Raw genomic sequence first — 21,767 nt, 5'->3', positions numbered from 1 at the left:
TAAACAAAGTTATAAACAATATTTTATATTTTTTTCCCTAAACTTTATACTGTAGTAAAAATAAGGGCTTATCTCCTTAGATACATACATGGCTTTTGGTATAGTTATTATCTGCATAGAGGGGCTCCTATGAGCCTCTATACAAATAAAGGACATTTATTCAAGACAATGGATCACTATTACCATAGTGATCACCTGGATATTAAAACTTATGCAGGAATTTTATTTTAAATAGGGGTTTAGGGGCTTTAAAAGAAGGGCATTTTTTAGTTTCATTTTTCAAAAAAGTGCTTAAAATTTGAAAGAGCATGAGATTTTTTTTCAAAGGAGAGTCTTGCTAGTTTCTAGAGCTTAAGGGAGCTGAGACGAGGAGTTTGAATACCAGTCCCCTCTATCCAACTGCTTTAAGCCCTGTGGCCCTTCCCAGCACCACATGCATGGTGACATCACCGGTATCCCCAGATTTCTCGGGCAATGCCCATCCCCTAGACCACCAGGGATGTGATGAAAGTGCAGGGGAGATGAGCTCCAAAAGCGCCCCACCCCTCCCCCAATGATGACACATGGCTCTTGCTGAATACATTGTGCGGATGCCGACCACATGTCATCATTTTTATGTAAAGACTCAAAATTACAAATATCTGTGAAATTAAATGAAACTAAGAGCTATTAAATCCATTTACTATCCAAATGCATATAAACAGAAGACAAAAAAATTCCAAACTTAATATCAGGTATAAAAAGCAAATACCTTGTCAGAAAATAATATAAACCAAGGGATCAGATATTCCTTTTAAAAAAAATTACTTAGTTGAAATGTTTTCAGATGCAAAGCCGTATATTTAGATAAAACAATAAACCTTAAAAAAGAAAATCAGCATGTAGTGGTAGGATACAAAGTCTACCCGCAAGGATTGTCACTAGAGAATGAACCAGGTGTGTGGTCGCTTGCAGAGCATAACTAATCAGATGACACCAGCTGGTGACACTATTGGGTGCCCAATTCCAACTTGCAAAAACATGAAAAAGATGTTGGAATAAACTTCTGAGATAAAATGTGGCCAAAGAAGTTTTATACTAATTTGAAAAGGTGGAGTTTCAAGCTTTAGTTTTTTAGTTCAGTCCCTCCTAAAAGGGCAATATTCTTTGGTGAGTGCTACTGGTGTGAACCAAGATTTTTTCTTAAAACTGCTTCTGTTTGCACTAACACTACCAAATGTGGGCCTTTATCTGTACTGCCTACCACTGTGGTAGTGTCTTGTTGGAGACTTGTATTAAATACATATGCAAAAATACTTTACTTTATTTACTTTATTAACATTTCAAAATTGTTCTAGTTTTGAACACTGTTATCCTATCATTCTTTACATTTTGTATTCATTCCACTTTATTTAAACATTAATTTACAATCTCATCTATTAAAGGGACAGTAAACACCAGAATTTTTGTTGTTTATAAAGGTAGATAACCCCTTTATTACCCATTCCCCAGTTTTGCATAATCAACACAGTTATAATAATATACGTTTTACCTCTGTGATTACCTTGTATCTAAGCCTCTGCAAACTGCCCCCTTATTTCAGTTCTTTTGACAGACTTGCATTTTTAGCCAATTAGTGCTGACTCCTAGAATCTTCACGTGCCTGAGCTCAATGTTATCTATATGAAACACATGAACTAACGCCCTCTAGTGGTTAAAAACTTTTAAAATGCTTTCAGATTAGAAGTGGCCTTCAAGGTCTAAGAAATTAGCATATGAACCTCCTAGGTTTAGCTTTCAACTAAGAATACCAAGAGAACAAAGCAAAATTGGTAATAAAAGTAAAATGGAATGTTGTTTAAAATGTCATGCCCTATTTAAATCATGAAAGTTTTTTTTTTTTACTTGACTGTCCCTTTAAATATACTGTAAACACCATCAATAACTTACTTTAGTACTTTCTCAATTAATCGATTATGGATTGACCTGGTGGTATCGAAAAAAAATAAATTAGTTAACCAATCAAGAAATTATTCCTTTTCCCCCCATTTTTTTTATAGAGGTGGATGGCCCTGGCAAGTGGCACTGCGACTGAAATCCTCTCATGGTGATGGACGGCTGTTATGTGGAGCAACGCTTATTAGTAGCTGTTGGGTGCTTACAGCTGCGCATTGTTTTAAAAGGTTTGTTGATATACATGTAACATTTTAGTTTCTTTTTTATGAAGGTCTAATATTTTATAGTTAATAATGATTTTTGAATCTTTTATCAATTAGTCATAGAAAACATTTAGATTACATAGGTAAAGGTGAGATGATTCTTTAATTACTTTTTTTATACCTGTAAAATAGTATTTACAACCTGAAAAAGATGTATATAGTCATTACATTTATTAGTTGCAAGCTGACACTTACAATAGAGACTTCGGCTTCCAGAATTTCTTTACCTTCTGAACATAACAAAGAACACTTTAAGCTTTAAAACTTAACATATATTTGGTCTACAGAAAACACCAATGTATGAATGACTTACAGGCAATTAAGTTAACGGCAAGTCATCCCTACATAGTTTTTTTCTAGGCTATAAATATATGTTGTTCTACTGCTTATAGTTTGTTCTGGATGTTTGAACACATGAAATGAATCCCTGAGAGTATATATATATATATATACAGGTAGCCCTCAGTTTACGCCGGGGTTAGGTTCCAGAAGGAATGGTTGTAAATCAAAACCGTTGTAAATTGAAACCCAGTTTATAATGTAAGTCAATGGGAAGTGAGGGAGATAGGTTCCAGGCCCCTCTCAAAATTGTCATAAGTAACACCTAATACATTATTTTAAAAGCTTTGAAATGAAGACTTTAAATGCTAAACAGCATTATAAACCTAATAAAATAATCACACAACACAGAATATATAATTAAACTAAGTAAAATGAACAAAAACATTTGCTAAACAGCATTATAAACCTAATAAAATAATCACACAACACAGACTTCACTTGCATTTTTCTGCAAACAGTTCTTTCTATGCATTCCAATCTGGACTGATTTATAGACAGGAAGATCTTGTTCCTTTTAAATCTGCTCAATAGCTCAGGTCTGGTTAAACTGATTAATTTCAGCTTGCTTTGCTTTGCTGCAACACAAGGGGACAGCTCCACCCACTGGCTATTTTAATCAATGCACTGCTTCTCAATGCTTTTCAATAGCAGTCACATGACTGGAAAAAAGGTTGTTATTCTGAAATGGTGTAAATTGAACCGTTGTAAAACGAGGGCCACCTGTATATATATATATATATATATATATATATATATATATATATATATATATATATATATATATACTGTATGTATATATATATATATTTATATATATGTAGTCTTTTATTTTCTGTATAAACACACATTCCACTGCACACTTGTGGTTTTTATGGTTTGAGTAGGAAATGCAAGACATTCTTTGAACATTCTTGTGAAAGACACTTGGTTGACATCTCATAAGGTGAATATAAAACAGATGTTGAGGATTTATTGTAAAATAATAAGCAAGCAACAAGCCTCTTTCATGAAACTTTTCCATTCACAATTTATTCACTTTAAATGTTGTTTCTTTTTGTGTTAATATGGCAAGCTTAAGTTAAATGTCACTTATTTTGTTGGTTACAATACAATAATCAATTCAAAAACATTACATTTTTATGATGAAAGCATTTAGGGCGAGATTAGTGTTGACCTAATTTTTTTTCAGCTCAAACAACATCTGCACTCAAAGTAAAACATTACAGGGACCACATTAGCATGGGTATTACAAGTTGAAAGTAAAAATGTATTGCGTAAGTGAAAGACTCAGGTGTGCTAACTTCAGGACTAAGGATATCATAACCACGCTAACGCCTTCTCCCGAGTATACTTCTATGGGGCATGCTGAAGAAATGCCTATTAGTTATTGCTCATGTGCTAATCCAACACTGCGCTAGATTAACTACGCTAAAGCCAAATGTGCATTAGGAATTGCTTAATGCAGTACTTTTGTTATTTTGGTATCTAAATCACAGGACTAACATGGCCACTCCATTCAATGTCTATCTCTATTATGAATATATACATATATGTATATATATATATATATATATATATATATATACTAGTTCTAAAGCCTGTGTACACAGACATTTTTTGCATTACAGCGGTCTCACCCCTTGCTCTCTCTCCCCCTCTCTTTTGCGCTCTCTCCCCCTCTCTTTTGCGCTCTCTCTCCCTCTCTCTTTTATGCTCTCTCTCTCCCCCTTTCTTTTACGCTCTCTCTCTCCCCTCTCTTTTACTCTCTCTCTCCTCCTCTCTTTTGCTCTCTCTCGCCCCTCTCTTTTGCTCTCTCTCTCTCTCCCCCTCTCTTTTGCTCTCTCTCCCCCTCTTTTGCTCTCTCTCTCCCCCTCTCTTTTGCTCTCTCTCTCTCCCCCTCTCTTTTGCACTCTCTCTCACCCCTATCTTTTGTGCTCTCTCTCCCCCTCTCTTTTGTGCTCTCTCCCCCTCTCTTTTGCGCTCTCTCCCTCCCTTTTGTGCTCTCCCCCCTCTCTTTTGCTCTCTCCCCTCTCTTTTTCTCTCTCTCCTCCTCTCTTTTGCTGTCTCTCCTCCTCTTTTTTGCTCTTTCCCCCTTCTCTTTTGCTCTCTTCCTCCTCTCTTTTGCTCTGTCTCCCCTCTCTTTTGCTTTCTCCCCCCTCTCTTTTGCTCTCTCTCCCTCTCTTTTGCTCTCTCTCCCTTTCTTTTGTGCTCTCCCCCCTCTCTTTTGCTCTTTCCCCTCTCTTTTTCTCTCTCTCTCTCCTCCTCTCTTTTGCTCTCTCTCCCCCTCTCTTTTGCTCTTTCCCCCTTCTCTTTTGCTCTCTTCCTCCTCTCTTTTGCTCTGTCTCCCCTCTCTTTTGCTTTCTCTCCCCTCTCTTTTGCTTTCTCTCCCCTCTCTTTTGCTCTCTCTCCACCCTCTTTTGCTCTCTCTCCACCCTGTTTTGCTCTCGCTCCCTCCCTTTTTGCTCTCTCTCCCCTCTATTTGGCTTTCTCTCCCCCTCTTTTGCTTTCTCTCCCCCTTCTTTTGCTCTCTCTCCCCTCTCTTTTGCTCTCTCTCCCTTCTCTTTTGCTCTCTCTCCCCCCTCATTTGCTCTCTCTCCCCCCTCATTTGCTATCTCTCCCCCCTCTTTTGCTCTCTCTCCCCCCTCTTTTGCTCTCTCTCCCCTCTCTTTTGCTCTCTCTCCTCTCTCTTTTGCTATCTCTCCCTCCACTTTTGCTCTCTCTCCCCCTCTTTGCTCTCTTTCTCCCCCTCTTTTGCTCTCTCTTCCCTCTCTTTTGCTCTCTCTCCCACACCCACTCCAGGACAACCACGTCCCCACATGGATGTTCCTGTCGTCCACACCCCCATCATGCATGCATCTGACCATGCCCCCTTGCACTCTCTCCCCCTTGTTTGCTCTCTCTCCACCCTCTTTTGCTCTCTCCCCCCTATTTTGCTATCTCTCCCCCTCGTTTGCTCTCTACCCCCTCTTTGCTCTCTCTCCCCCTCTTTTGCTCTCTCTCCCCTCTCTTTTGCTCTCTCTCCCCTCTCCCCCTCTTTTGCTCTCTCTCCCCTCTCTTTTGCTCTCTCTCCCCCTCTTTTGCTCTATCTCCCCCCTCTTTTGCTCTCTCTCCCCCTCTTTATCTCTCCCCTCCCTTTTGCTCTTTCTCCCCTCCCTTTTGCTCTCTCTCCCCTCTCTTTTGTTCTCTCTCCCCTCCCTTTTGCTCTCTCTCCCCTCTCTTTTGCTATCTCTCCCCCCTCCTTTACTCTCTCTCCCTCTCTTTTGCTCTCTCTCCCTCTCTTTTGCTCTCTCTTCCTCCTCTTTTGCTCTCTCTCCCCCCTCATTTGCTCTCTCTCAACCCTCATTTGCTCTCTCTCCCCCCCTCGTTTGCTCTCCCTCCCCCCTCGTTTGCTCTCTCTCCCCCCTCGTTTGCTCTCTCTCCCCCCTCGTTTGCTCTCTTTCCCCCCTCGTTTGCTCTCTCTCCCCCTCTTTTTATCTCTCCCCTCCCTTTTGCTCTTTCTCCCCTCCCTTTTGCTCTCTCTCTCCTCTCTTTTGTTCTCTCTCCCCTCCCTTTTGCTCTCTCTCCCCTCTCTTTTGCTATCTCTCCCCCCTCTTTTGCTCTCTCTCCCTCTCTTTTGCTCTCTCTCCCTCTCTTTTGCTCTCTCTTCCTCCTCTTTTGCTCTCTCTCCCCCCTCATTTGCTCTCTCTCAACCCTCATTTGCTCTCTCTCCCCCCTCGTTTGCTCTCCCTCCCCCCTCGTTTGCTCTCTCTCCCCCCTTGTTTGCTCTCTCTCCCCCCTCGTTTGCTCTCTTTCCCCCCTCATTTGCTCTCTCTCCCCCTCTTTTGCTCTCTCTCCCCCTCTTTTGCTCTTTCTCCCCCTCTTTTGCTCTCTCTCCCCCTCTTTTTCTATCTCTCCCCCTCTTTTGCTCTCTCCCCCTCTTTGCTCTCTTTCCCCCTCTTTTTTCCTCTCTCCCCTCTTTTGCTCTCTCTCCTCTCTCCCCCATCTTTTGCTCTCCCTCCATCTCTTTTGCTCTCCCCCCCCTCTTTTGGTCTCTCTCTCCCTCTTTTTATCTCTCTCCTCTCTTTTACTCTCTCCCCCTTTTCTTTTGCTCTCTCTCCCCTCTCTTTTTCGCTCTATCCTCTCTTTTGTTCTCTGCCCCCCCTCTTTTGCTCTCTCTCCCCCCCTCTCTTTTGCTGTCTCTCCTCCCTCTCTTTTTCTCTTTCTCCTCCCTCTTTTGCACTCTTAGCCATGCCCACTCCAGACTGACCACGCCCCCTCACGGTCACTCCCGTCATCCACACCCCCATCATGCACGCGTCTGACCATGCCCCATCTCCACACCCCCATCACAGCGCTCCTGTCTGGCCACACCCCCCACCACAGCTGCTCACCCTCTCTGCTGCTCAAGGCCAGGTATGTTTGTCCTCGGGGACATCCTAAAACATTTAATGTTAAAATGGCTTAATGTAGCTTAATGAGTAAAAAGGTGGCCAAATGTTAATCAATTGCTGCATAATTTTGCACAACCCAAGATTTCCACTATCCAGGCCTATTCTAGAAGTTTCATGGGTTTTGGTATCCCACAAGGCAAATGAGTGACATTAAGCTTGTTTTTTTTGGGAGCTTAATGTAGCTTAACGTACAAAATTGAGCTTAGATGTTAACCAATTTCCCCCACACTTACCATAATACATAAGTCTATCTATTGAAACATATTATGAAAATGTCAGGACATTTGATAAAACATACCAAAAGTTATTTGCATTTAACTATTTTTTTACAATCCTAAAACATTTAATGTGAGCAGCTTAATGTAAAAAGAGCTTAATGTACCAAAATTCACCTAAAAATAAATTAATTGCCTTGAAACTTGGCACAGACTCAGTTTTTCACTTTCCAAACCTATCTTAGAAGTTTCATGGATTTTGGTTTCCCACAAGGCAAATGAGTGAACTTAGATGTTAACCAATTTCCCCCAAACTTCCCACAATACATTAATCTATCTATTCAAACATATTGTGAAAATTTCAGGACATTTGATAAAACATACCAAAAGTTATTCGTATTTAACAATTTTTTTACCATCTTAAAACATTTAGGGGAATATCTATCAAAGCGTCAACTATGTTGCATTCGCCGGCATCAATACGCTCACCTTACATTGCCAAACATCTCGGCCGCGGATCTCAATACGTCTCCTTATTTATAAAAAATATCCGTCAAAAACACGCACACCAGGGTGGGCGTGTCTGGGCGAGGACCCAAGATGGTCGCTAAACTGAGAGCTCTGTAAAGCCAATTTGCAATCTGTCTTGTAATTTGGGTATTCAACAACCATCCAGCGCTTCATTACAATTTATGATATTCTGGTTATTGTGCAAAATTGGAATATCTAATCTCTGAACAGATCAAGACTTCTCACACCGGGCCGTTGAAGTCTTTTGGCGGCTCCTGCAGAGAGAGATCTCAGCCCCCCCCCCCCAGAGAACCGGATAAGCAGAGTAAATTAAGTTTTTCTGCACAACAAATAATAATCACAATCTGCAAATATGGAGGATTCCTATATTCTTATACAAGCCCTATTTAGTGAGTTTGAGAGAAATGTGTTGGATCGATTCGATCATTTACAGTCCCTACTGGAGCACGTGGTGGAAAAGAGGAATCCTTTTGAGCCTGAAATATTGGTGACAGTGAGATCTATAGCTCAGCGACAGGACACTTGTTTGTCATATTACCCACAACCTCCAGGGAGCAATGAGGGGTGTGTATTGATGGACCTTCATGAAGAACCCCTTCTTATCCCTATAGTCCTAGCACGGGAGGAAGTGGCCGGTACTTCTGTGCAATATATGGGACCTACTTGCCTGCAGGAAGAGAATAGCTGTGATGAGCTTACAGCACAGGATAACACAGAACACAATATTGTGAGTCTGCTGGAGACACTCTGGGAGCAGCCTGGTCCAACGGAGGTGGCAGGAGACAGTATCGGTATTGCCACGCTGCAAGTTTTACTCTCCCATAAGAGAGATACCACTCGAGGGACAACGTACCAATGAAACTCCACATCAGATAATAGTTGCGTAGTCTGGGCACCGGATTTATTAACTGAAGGATCCACAGGTTTACAAGGGCTGGGAGTGACACTGGCGATTCGAGTTGGAGTGGATTAATGCATATAAAAAGACAGATTTCTGTACCCCACACTGTTCTCAAGGGGTATGAAGGCGAGGTTACTACTTTTCTTTTCTTTCTAATTTTTCTCTAATTATTATGATGACTTTGTGACACATATAAAGACTGTGTAGCTGGGAAAGTAATTACAATTATATAAGCCTCTCTTTGGTATTATATGCGCATTCTTAATGCGGGCTCATACTTTTCTCCTCTTACAGCTTACTATAGTTATATTTACACAGGAGAACATGGGTTAATCCTGACGCACATTGGTATATATATTGCCATAACCCCTTAGCTCATCTTAATCTATGCCTTTCGAGAGATAGAATATTCTTAGTTTACAGTCTTAACCCTCTATGGGAAAATGAATAGATATTGTTAGTTTTAGATACTCAGCTATTTGTCTATAGCCACTAAAAAAAATTATACTGGGGTTGTGTTTCTGTTTTCTTTACAAACATTGCGTTTATTCAGTATGTTATATATAAGCCCAATGACCCCCACTCGCTGCATCATGAAACATATTATAAACTTATAGTTACATAGAGATCAAATGCTTTGGTATTCTTTTACACTTCCTTTCCTTTTTGTTTAGGCTACCTAGCTTTGGTCTTAAGTCCCTATAGGTGACCAGGAATAGTATACTATGTATAATACACACTTCCATTCGAGCATGTCTAATTTTAAGTTGTATAAATATGCCTCTCAACAACTATATTTAAGTATTGGAATTTATGAAGAAGTTGAGTCAATATATCTGATCTTTAAACCATATTCCTATAATTTAAAGGGGCAGTCTAGTCCAAAAAAAAAATTCATGATTCAGATAGAGAATGTAATTTTAAACACTTTTCCAATTTATTTTTATCACCAATTTTGCTTTGTTCTCTTGGAATTCTTAGTTGAAAGCTAAACCTAGGAGGTTCATATGCTAATTTCTAAGCCCTTGAAGGCAGCCTCTTCTCTCAGGGCATTTTGACAGTTTTTCACCACTAGAGGGTGTTAGTTCACGTATGTCATATAGTTAACACTGTGCTCACGTACGTGGAGTTCCAGTGAGCAAGCTCTGATTGGTTAAAATGGATGTCTGTCAAAAGAACTGAAATAAGGAGGCAGTTTGCAGAGGATTAGATACAAGGTAATCACAGAGGTAAAAAGTGTATTTATATAACTGTGTTGGTTATGCAAAAATAGGGAATGGGTAATAAATGGATTATCTATCTTTTCAAACAATAAAAATTCTGGTGTAGACTGTCCATTTAATTTCTACCGCTAACATGTTACATATAGTGTAAAATGTACAAACTAACAGCCAAAAGTTCTATGAATGTGTTTATATCATAGCAATATCTGCAATAATTATCTGCTATCTATAATATTCTATGAGGTCCACAGGTAGTGCGTGGCACATTGCCACATGTATCTTATTCTGTTAATTTCAGATGGATGCAGACTAGCTTTCTCTAATAGATGTCTTTATAGATCTGTATGTTACCTGACTCAGAGATATACTGCATATAACAGTTCTTCTATTGTATAAAAATATACCTATCTTGAGGGCACCAAATAGGCCCTATAATATCAGATATCCGCTCCATAGTTGTGATACCACAATGTTTATATTATAATTTTCTGTCTTCCTTTAAACTGTAAGTTTTCTGGACCCACCTGTGGTCCTGGCAGGCATAGGAGGTATGATTGAACAATCCAGGTCCAAAAGTGCCCTGTTCTACCCAAAAATCCCTCTGCTTGGAGAGTCAATTAATTGGGGTCCAAGAGTGGCCCTTGCTGCTACTGAGAGGGTAAAAAAAATGAGGGTTGTTTATAAGTTTGCCCCAAATTTTTCATGCTGGCTTCATTCCGAGGTTGACACATGAGTATGCTAGCTATTGTTGAGCTTATTGAAGCAGCCATAAGTAGAAGGATGTACATACTTTTTCGCTTTGTAACCTGTACTTTGTATGTTTACTTTGCAAACAGTTTTTTCTTTGTAAATTCTTATCCCTCAATAAAAACAAAACCACGAGCACCAAGTACGGGGCAATGAGCATCGGACTGTTGTTAACTAGCAGTCATCAATCTTGCGACTATTCGGCTTTTTCCCAACTTTATTTATACCATTTCACTAAACGCCGCCATTATTCTAAAATGTTCAACCCCTATCCCGCCGCTCCCTGACACCGCCACAACCTAAAACAACTTATTAACCCCTATCCCACCACTCCCCGACCCCGCCGCAACATAAATAAAGTTATTATCCCCTATCCCACTGCTCCCTGACACCGCTGCAACCTAAATAAACTTATTAACCCCCTAAACCTCTGGCCTCCCACATCACCGCCACTAACTAAACCTATTAACCTCCCCCTAAAGAATCTAGAAGTGAAAACAAAGTGGAATACACTAGGAAATATAATCCTACAGTGGAAACAACATGTATAAGTAATAAAAATGCAAGTGAAATGAATAAGGTTTTTTGCTTGGACCCAGGAGGACCAGAAGGGGGGGGGGGCTTAAATACGCAAACCAACACAAAGAAAAACAGGTCCCAACACAAAACCAGAAACCACAGCAACAGACCAGATCAAACCGATATCCACAAAGGAGTCAAATGAGGGGGTATTATTTAAAATACCAATAGACAATGTGATTAACATCTCAGACTATACACTAACTGATATAGAGAGACGGGTTCTAAATAAGGAGCTTAGTTTTGTCCCTTCTTCTAGCTTTAATTTGTTTTCTACTCTGTTAGATGTCAATAAGCTTATTAGAAATTTGACATTAAAGAAATTTCATAAATTGAACGATACATCGGACAGTAATCCAGACACAGTTAATATCAATGAAAGACCAAATCTTACATTCAGTGAAGACTGTGACATTGTAATTTTGGATGATTTGTATTCTGCGGGAGTAGTGGGACCACTGGAATCCCTCAAATTACCTAAGTTCAAAAATAAATCTTCCTTTTACCCCATACAACATAGGGGACAAATATTGGAGATTTTTCAAAGAATTTTGGAGGATGATCTCACTGCACTTGCAGAAAAAGTCAAATTGTGTACTGGAAAACAGAACCTATCAGTCAATGAAAGGAAAGCTTTAACCCAACTCCAGAACAACAAAGATCTTACCATTATGGCTGACGACAAGGGTGGTTCTATAGTTATAATGAACAGGGATTAATTTAGCTCAGTAGCTAGGAGACAATTAACTGATGCCAATCAATAAAGCCTGTTAAAAAGTGATCCAATGCCTAAATATAAACATGAGCTGAAGCATCTACTAGATGAAGGGAAAGAGTTAGGGATGTTTGATGAGAACACATATGAATATCTACAAGTTGATAACCCCATTAGACCTGTCTTTAATCACTTACCAAAAGTACACAAACCAGGCCCTGAGATACACGGCAGACCAATCATAAGTGGCATGGGTTCATTAACTGAGAGACTCTCCCAATGGTTGGATGCAATACTCCAACCATTTGTGGAAGGATTGCCTAGTCATTTAAGAGACACTAAACATCTTTTGGGGCTGCTAAAGGAAGTTGAATGGGCCAAGGACAATATGTAGCTAACTATAGAAGTAAAAGCACTGTATTCTTCTATGCCACATAAGGAGGGCCTTAAAGCCATAAGATTTTTTCTAACAAGATCAGGGCAGTGTGAAGAGGAACACTGTGAATTTATTTTACAAGTCACAAGTTTTTTACTGACTCATAATTATTTCAGCTTTGACGGTGATTTCTACCTCCAGAGATGTGGGACTGCGATGGGGGACAAATTTGCCCCCTCCTATGCAAACCTATTCATGGGTTGGTGGAAGCAGTCCCACATCTATGGAGATGGAAATTCATTTAAGTCCTATATTACCTTTTATAAAAGGTTTATTGACGACCTGATCCTCATAGGGCAGGGTGACACCAACCTTGTGGCAAACTTCATTGATGAACTGAACAACAATGGACTTGGCCTTAGCTTTACCTTTGAAACAAATTGCTCACATATTAACTATTTGGATGTTACTTTAATTGTAAGATTGGATGGTGAATTCACACACATGTTTATCGTAAACCAACAGCAAAGAACACGATTTTACATGCAAAGAGTAGTCATCCGAGAAGAGTATTTAAAGCCATAGCAAAAGGGCAATTTGTGAGAACCTTAAGAAATTGCTCGGACAAGACAATATTTGAGAAACAAGCCAGCAAATTAACTGAGAGGCTGGTATCAAGGGATTATTCGAGAAAGATGGTCATGGGCATCAAAATGATGTAGAAAAAAGAGACAGGGAAGCTTATTAATAAGGAAAGATACCAGGCACACTAAGGTAGATACACACAAAATGACATTCCTTACCACCTATAGCGAGCAATATGGAGAGATCTGTGACATCATCTCCAAACATTATTCCTTACTCACAGCTTATAATGAATTAGCAGATACGGTGAGGAAAGGCTGTAGGTTTGCATTTAAAAGAGGTGTAACAACAGGCAACAGAGTAGCACCCACGACTCTAAAGAACAAGAGTAGGAACATACAAAGCTCTTGGTTGACAACAAAAGGAGTTTTCAAATGTCACAACACTAACTGCATAGCTTGCAACCATTTACAAATGGGAAATGGGTATAAAAGTGAGGTAACAGGTGAAAACTTTGTACATGAGAAATGCTTTAATTGTAGAGCAACTGAGGGGATTTACCTTCTTACATGCTCACAATGTAATTTGCAATACATAGACATGACTTCAGGAGAGGTCAGATCAAGAATTCGCGAGCATGTAGGTAATATAAAAGCAGGAATTCTGACAACTCCATTGATTTCACATTTTTATTACTATCACAACAGTCTGAGATTGACCATTGTCAAGCATGTCTTACCCCCACAAAGAGGGGGGGGGGGGCAGAGATCAACTACTAGCAAGGGAAGAGGTCTACTGGATACTGAGATTAAGAACCAGGAGACCATCTGGTCTAAATAGTGAATATGACCTCATACATTTTTGGCACTAATAAGTGTCTGACAACTTATAATATAGTGTAAAATATAAGAACTTTAGTAATACTATCTATATCGACCCCCTTTTAGAGCATAGATTACTAATTAAAACAAAACAAAATAGGGGTTTAACTTAGCACACAACGTTGTTGTTCTAAAAAGGCTACAAAGGTTACTAAATTGGAATGCTCTTGTTATTAAATTTAAACAAGTTGCAATTTAATGCATTATTCCACTGCTTGAATATCAGTATTATTAATATTTCGCATTTGTCTGTTAAAATATGTATTGCAGGATAATTAATGTAATCATAACATGTGTAATGACATCCTGGTGAGCGATGTACACACAACTAAAGTTCAATAGGCTTAACATGAAGCGAGCATGTCTTAACTTGTTGTGTGGTATAATATATCAAATCTGCACAAGTTATGTTCTTTGAAAATGTGTATGTAAAACTGTTTTTCTAACTACCTGCAATGGAATAAGCATTAAGGCTGTTGGGAGTGTCATAATTAAATAAAAGTGGTCAGTGGGCGCATATAGAGATTTTGTATAGTGAACAGGATTGGTGCAATTATGTTTTAACCAATGGTGTGAGGAATACACTGTCTTAAATTGGCAGGCTGGCGGTCACTAATTAAGCTATGACTACGGCAAGTGAAGCCAAAACGCGTCAGCTTTAGTGACCACCATCCTGTGCTATAGCCCTGAGCGCTGTGAAAACACTGGCGGATTTCTCAAAATTTGTTTTTATGAGCATCAAGTTGGATTCTTTGTTTTAATAAATAAAGAGGATTTGAGTATCTTAACAAGGTGTCCGTGATCTCTCTTTACCTCTGTAATGCTAAACCTATTAACCCCTAAACCGTCAGCCCCCCAAAATGCAAAAAAACTAAATTAAGCTATTAACCCCTAAACCTAACAACCCGCTAACTTTACATTCAAATTGACACATCCCTATCTTAAAATAAATTTAAACTTACCTGTAGAATTAAAATAAACTATTTTTAAACTATTACTTAACCTACCCTAACTATTATACTAAAATTAATTTAAACTACCAATTAACTACTTTAGTAACTAAATTACATATTAAAAACATAACCCTTCTAAAATTATTTAAATCTACTATTAAAAATTACTAAATTATAAAAATAAACAAACCACAGTATCAAAAATAAAAACGAATTACACCTAATCTAATACCCCTATCAAAATAAAAAAGTCCCCCCAAAATAAAAAAAAACCCTAGCCTACAATAAACAACCAATGGCCCTTAAAAGGGCCTTTTGCGGGTCATTGCCCCAAAGAAATCAGCTCTTTTACCTGTAAAAAAAATACAAACACCCCCCAACAGTAAAACCCACCACCCAACCAACCAACCCCCCCAAATAAAAAGCCTATCTAAAAAACTTATGCTCCCCATTGCCCTGAAAAGGGCATTTGTATAGGCATTGGCCTTATAAGGGCATTTAGCTCTTTTACCTGCCCAGAGCTCAATCCTATTAACTGATTGGAACAGCCAATAGGATTTTAGCAGCTCTAATCCTATTGGCTGATTGGAACAGCCAATAGGATTTTAGCAGCTTGAATCCTATTGGCTGATTGGAACCATCTTGGATGACGTCACTTGCATTCAAGTTCCAGTTTATGGCGGCGACTGTATTGAAGAGGAGCCAGATGTCTTCAGGATGGACCCGCTCCGCGCAGTATGGATGAAGATAGAAGAGGCTGCATGGATGAAGACTTTGCCGGATGGATGAAGATGGATGAGGCCATCCGGATGAAGACTTCTTGCCGGCTGGATGGATCCTTCAAGCCGAACTTCAAAAACTGTAAGTGGATCGTCGGGGGTTAGTTAGTTTATTTAAGGGTATTTTGGGTGGGTTTTATTTTTAGAGTAGGGTCTGGGCAGGTAAAAGAGCTAAATGCCCTTTTAAGGGCAATGCCCATACAAATGCCCTTTTCAGGGCAATGGGGAGCTTAAGTTTTTTAGATAGGCTTTTTATTTGGGGGGGTTGGTTGGGTGGTGGCTTTTACTGTTGGGGCTGTTTGTATTTATTTTTACAGGTAAAAGAGCTGATTTATTTGGGGCAATGCCCCGCAAAAGGACCTTTTAAGGGCCATTGGTAGTTTATTGTAGGCTAGGGTTTTTTTTTTTATTTTGGGGGGGCTTTTTATTTTGATAGGGCTATTCGATTAGGTGTAATTCGTTTTTATTTTTGATACTGTGTTTTTTTTGTGGTAATTTAGTGTTTTTTATTTTTTGTAACTTAGCGTTTATTTTTTTTGTAATTTAGTAATTTTTAATAGTGGATTTAAATAATTTGAGTAGGGTTAGGGTTTTTTAATATGTAATATAGTTAATTTAATTGCTAGTTTAATGTAATTTTAGTATAATAGTTAGGGTAGGTTAATTAATAGTTTAATATAGTTTTTTAATTCTACAGGTAAGCTTAAATTTATTATAAGATAGGGATGTTGTAATTTTAATATAAAGTTAGTCGGTTGTTAGGTTTAGGGGTTAATAGCTTAATTTAGTTTATGGCGATGTGGGGGGGCTGGCGGTTTAGGGGTTAATAGGTTTAGTTAATGGTAGTGATGTGGGAGGCCAGAGGTTTAGGGGTTAATAGGTTTAGTTAATGGTAGTGATGGGGGAAGCCAGAGGTTTAGGGGTTAATAACTTTATTTAGGTTGCAGCGGGGTCTGAGAACGACGGGATAGGGGTTAATAACTTTATTTAGTTGCGGCGGGGTCCAGGAGCGGCGGGATAGGGGTTAATAACTTTATTTAGTTGTGTTGGGGTCCGGGAGTGGCGGGATAGGGGTGAATACATTTATTTAGTGGCGACGAGGTCCGGGAGCGTCGGGATAGGGGTTAATACATTTATTTAGTGGCGGCGGGGTCCGGGAGTGGCAGAATAGGGTGTTAATAATTTTATGTAGGTTTCAGCAATGTCGGGGCGGCAGATTAGGGGTGTTTAGACTCCGGGCTTATGTTAGGGTGTTAGGTGTAAACGTTACTGGTTTTCTACCATAGAAATCAATGGGATATCTGGCAGCATCGTTAGTCGGTTGTTAGGTTTAGGGGTTAATAGCTTAATTTAGTTTATGGCGATGTGGGGGGGGCTGGCAGTTTAGGGGTTAATAGGTTTAGTTAATGGTAGTGATGTGGGAGGCCAGAGGTTTAGGGGTTAATAGGTTTAGTTAATGGTAGTAATGTGGGAAGCCAGAGGTTTAGGGGTTAATAACTTTATTTAGGTTGCAGCGGGTTTGAGAACGGCGGGATAGGGGTTAATAACTTTATTTAGTTGCGGCGGGGTCCAGGAGCGGCGGGATAGGGGTTAACAACTTTATTTAGTTGCGGTGGGGTCCGGGTGCAGCGGCATAGGGGTGACCACATTTATTTAGTGGCGGCGAGGTCCGGGAGCATCGGGATAGGGGTTAATACATTTATTTAGTGGCGGCGGGGTCCGGGAGCGGCAGAATAGGGTGTTAATAATTTTATGTAGGTTTCAGCAATGTGGGGCGGCAGATTAGGGGTGTTTAGACTCCGGGCTTATGTTAGGGTGTTAGGTGAACACGTTACTGGTTTTCTACCATAGAAATCAATGGGATATCTGGCAGCATCGAACATGAGCTTTCGCTGCTTTCAGACTCCCATTGATTCATATGGCATCCGCGGCCTCCAGGGTGGCGGATTAAAAACCAGGTAGCCACGAGCTATTGAAAAAGTATCAAATAGTGCCGAATGTGTATTCGGAACATCTGTAATGACGTAAGCATCGATCTGTGTTGGATTGAGACCGGCGGATCATATGTTACGTCACAGATTTCAACTTTTGTCGGTCTGTAGGGGGGGGGGCAGAGATCAACTACTAGCAAGGGAAGAGGTCTACTGGATACTGAGATTAAGAACCAGGAGACCATCTGGTCTAAATAGTGAATATGACCTCATACATTTTTGGCACTAATAAGTGTCTGACAACTTATAATATAGTGTAAAATATAAGAACTTTAGTAATACTATCTATATCGACCCCCTTTTAGAGCATAGATTACTAATTAAAACAAAACAAAATAGGGGTTTAACTTAGCACACAACGTTGTTGTTCTAAAAAGGCTACAAAGGTTACTAAATTGGAATGCTCTTGTTATTAAATTTAAACAAGTTGCAATTTAATGCATTATTCCACTGCTTGAATATCAGTATTATTAATATTTCGCATTTGTCTGTTAAAATATGTATTGCAGGATAATTAATGTAATCATAACATGTGTAATGACATCCTGGTGAGCGATGTACACACAACTAAAGTTCAATAGGCTTAACATGAAGCGAGCATGTCTTAACTTGTTGTGTGGTATAATATATCAAATCTGCACAAGTTATGTTCTTTGAAAATGTGTATGTAAAACTGTTTTTCTAACTACCTGCAATGGAATAAGCATTAAGGCTGTTGGGAGTGTCATAATTAAATAAAAGTGGTCAGTGGGCGCATATAGAGATTTTGTATAGTGAACAGGATTGGTGCAATTATGTTTTAACCAATGGTGTGAGGAATACACTGTCTTAAATTGGCAGGCTGGCGGTCACTAATTAAGCTATGACTACGGCAAGTGAAGCCAAAACGCGTCAGCTTTAGTGACCACCATCCTGTGCTATAGCCCTGAGCGCTGTGAAAACACTGGCGGATTTCTCAAAATTTGTTTTTATGAGCATCAAGTTGGATTCTTTGTTTTAATAAATAAAGAGGATTTGAGTATCTTAACAAGGTGTCCGTGATCTCTCTTTACCTCTGTAATGCTAAACCTATTAACCCCTAAACCGTCAGCCCCCCAAAATGCAAAAAAACTAAATTAAGCTATTAACCCCTAAACCTAACAACCCGCTAACTTTACATTCAAATTGACACATCCCTATCTTAAAATAAATTTAAACTTACCTGTAGAATTAAAATAAACTATTTTTAAACTATTACTTAACCTACCCTAACTATTATACTAAAATTAATTTAAACTACCAATTAACTACTTTAGTAACTAAATTACATATTAAAAACATAACCCTTCTAAAATTATTTAAATCTACTATTAAAAATTACTAAATTATAAAAATAAACAAACCACAGTATCAAAAATAAAAACGAATTACACCTAATCTAATACCCCTATCAAAATAAAAAAGTCCCCCCAAAATAAAAAAAAACCCTAGCCTACAATAAACAACCAATGGCCCTTAAAAGGGCCTTTTGCGGGTCATTGCCCCAAAGAAATCAGCTCTTTTACCTGTAAAAAAATACAAACACCCCCCAACAGTAAAACCCACCACCCAACCAACCAACTCCCCCAAATAAAAAGCCTATCTAAAAAACTTATGCTCCCCATTGCCCTGAAAAGGGCATTTGTATAGGCATTGGCCTTATAAGGGCATTTAGCTCTTTTACCTGCCCAGAGCTCAATCCTATTAACTGATTGGAACAGCCAATAGGATTTTAGCAGCTCTAATCCTATTGGCTGATTGGAACAGCCAATAGGATTTTAGCAGCTTGAATCCTATTGGCTGATTGGAACCATCTTGGATGACGTCACTTGCATTCAAGTTCCAGTTTATGGCGGCGACTGTATTGAAGAGGAGCCAGATGTCTTCAGGATGGACCCGCTCCGCGCAGTATGGATGAAGATAGAAGAGGCTGCATGGATGAAGACTTTGCCGGATGGATGAAGATGGATGAGGCCACCCGGATGAAGACTTCTTGCCGGCTGGATGGATCCTTCAAGCCGAACTTCAAAAACTGTAAGTGGATCGTCGGGGGTTAGTTAGTTTATTTAAGGGTATTTTGGGTGGGTTTTATTTTTAGAGTAGGGTCTGGGCAGGTAAAAGAGCTAAATGCCCTTTTAAGGGCAATGCCCATACAAATGCCCTTTTCAGGGCAATGGGGAGCTTAAGTTTTTTAGATAGACTTTTTATTTGGGGGGGTTGGTTGGGTGGTGGCTTTTACTGTTGGGGCTGTTTGTATTTATTTTTACAGGTAAAAGAGCTGATTTATTTGGGGCAATGCCCCGCAAAAGGACCTTTTAAGGGCCATTGGTAGTTTATTGTAGGCTAGGGTTTTTTTTTATTTTGGGGGGGCTTTTTATTTTGATAGGGCTATTCGATTAGGTGTAATTCGTTTTTATTTTTGATACTGTGTTTTTTTTGTGGTAATTTAGTGTTTTTTATTTTTTGTAACTTAGCGTTTATTTTTTTTGTAATTTAGTAATTTTTAATAGTGGATTTAAATAATTTGAGTAGGGTTAGGGTTTTTTAATATGTAATATAGTTAATTTAATTGCTAGTTTAATGTAATTTTAGTATAATAGTTAGGGTAGGTTAATTAATAGTTTAATATAGTTTTTTAATTCTACAGGTAAGCTTAAATTTATTATAAGATAGGGATGTTGTAATTTTAATATAAAGTTAGTCGGTTGTTAGGTTTAGGGGTTAATAGCTTAATTTAGTTTATGGCGATGTGGGGGGCTGGCGGTTTAGGGGTTAATAGGTTTAGTTAATGGTAGTGATGTGGGAGGCCAGAGGTTTAGGGGTTAATAGGTTTAGTTAATGGTAGTGATGGGGGAAGCCAGAGGTTTAGGGGTTAATAACTTTATTTAGGTTGCAGCGGGGTCTGAGAACGACGGGATAGGGGTTAATAACTTTATTTAGTTGCGGCGGGGTCCAGGAGCGGCGGGATAGGGGTTAATAACTTTATTTAGTTGTGTTGGGGTCCGGGAGTGGCGGGATAGGGGTGAATACATTTATTTAGTGGCGACGAGGTCCGGGAGCGTCGGGATAGGGGTTAATACATTTATTTAGTGGCGGCGGGGTCCGGGAGTGGCAGAATAGGGTGTTAATAATTTTATGTAGGTTTCAGCAATGTCGGGGCGGCAGATTAGGGGTGTTTAGACTCCGGGCTTATGTTAGGGTGTTAGGTGTAAACGTTACTGGTTTTCTACCATAGAAATCAATGGGATATCTGGCAGCATCGTTAGTCGGTTGTTAGGTTTAGGGGTTAATAGCTTAATTTAGTTTATGGCGATGTGGGGGGGGCTGGCAGTTTAGGGGTTAATAGGTTTAGTTAATGGTAGTGATGTGGGAGGCCAGAGGTTTAGGGGTTAATAGGTTTAGTTAATGGTAGTAATGTGGGAAGCCAGAGGTTTAGGGGTTAATAACTTTATTTAGGTTGCAGCGGGTTTGAGAACGGCGGGATAGGGGTTAATAACTTTATTTAGTTGCGGCGGGGTCCAGGAGCGGCGGGATAGGGGTTAACAACTTTATTTAGTTGCGGTGGGGTCCGGGTGCAGCGGCATAGGGGTGACCACATTTATTTAGTGGCGGCGAGGTCCGGGAGCATCGGGATAGGGGTTAATACATTTATTTAGTGGCGGCGGGGTCCGGGAGCGGCAGAATAGGGTGTTAATAATTTTATGTAGGTTTCAGCAATGTGGGGCGGCAGATTAGGGGTGTTTAGACTCCGGGCTTATGTTAGGGTGTTAGGTGAACACGTTACTGGTTTTCTACCATAGAAATCAATGGGATATCTGGCAGCATCGAACATGAGCTTTCGCTGCTTTCAGACTCCCATTGATTCATATGGCATCCGCGGCCTCCAGGGTGGCGGATTGAAAACCAGGTAGCCACGAGCTATTGAAAAAGTATCAAATAGTGCCGAATGTGTATTCGGAACATCTGTAATGACGTAAGCATCGATCTGTGTTGGATTGAGACTGGCGGATCATATGTTACGTCACAGATTTCAACTTTTGTCGGTCTGTAGGGTTTGATAACTAGGTCAAATCAAGCTTGCCACAATTACGCTGCGGAATTCCGGCGTATTTGCGGTTGACGGCTTGATAAATATCGCCCAAAATGTTTTAGGATTGTAAAAAATTGTTAAATGTGAATAACTTTTGGTATGTTTTATCAAATGTCCTGAAATTTTCAGAATATGTTTGAATAGATAGATTAATGTATTGTGTGAAGTTTGGGGGAAATGGATTAACATCTAAGTTCAATTTTGTACGTTAAG

The 21,767-nt window shown here is 39.5% G+C and overlaps 1 protein-coding gene across 3 annotated transcripts in view; it reads left to right on the top strand.

Moving 5' to 3' along the window:
- The window catches only part of PRSS12 (serine protease 12), a 504,723-nt gene that overhangs the window by 400,678 nt on the left and 82,278 nt on the right, over positions 1 to 21,767 (top strand). For 2 of the 3 annotated variants that reach the window (XM_053703591.1, XM_053703590.1), the window contains one exon: positions 2,040 to 2,162. The exons of the other annotated variant lie outside the window; for it this stretch is intronic. In XM_053703591.1, coding sequence (XP_053559566.1) covers positions 2,040 to 2,162 — 123 coding nt within the window. The remainder of the gene's footprint in view (positions 1 to 2,039; positions 2,163 to 21,767) is intronic. 3 annotated transcript variants of the gene reach the window in all.

This window comes from Bombina bombina, chromosome 2 (genome assembly GCF_027579735.1).
Source record: "Bombina bombina isolate aBomBom1 chromosome 2, aBomBom1.pri, whole genome shotgun sequence".
Taxonomy (NCBI): Eukaryota; Metazoa; Chordata; class Amphibia; order Anura; family Bombinatoridae; genus Bombina; species Bombina bombina.
The sequence above is the reverse complement of the archived record's forward strand: the minus strand, read 5'-3'. Positions and strand labels throughout refer to the sequence as shown.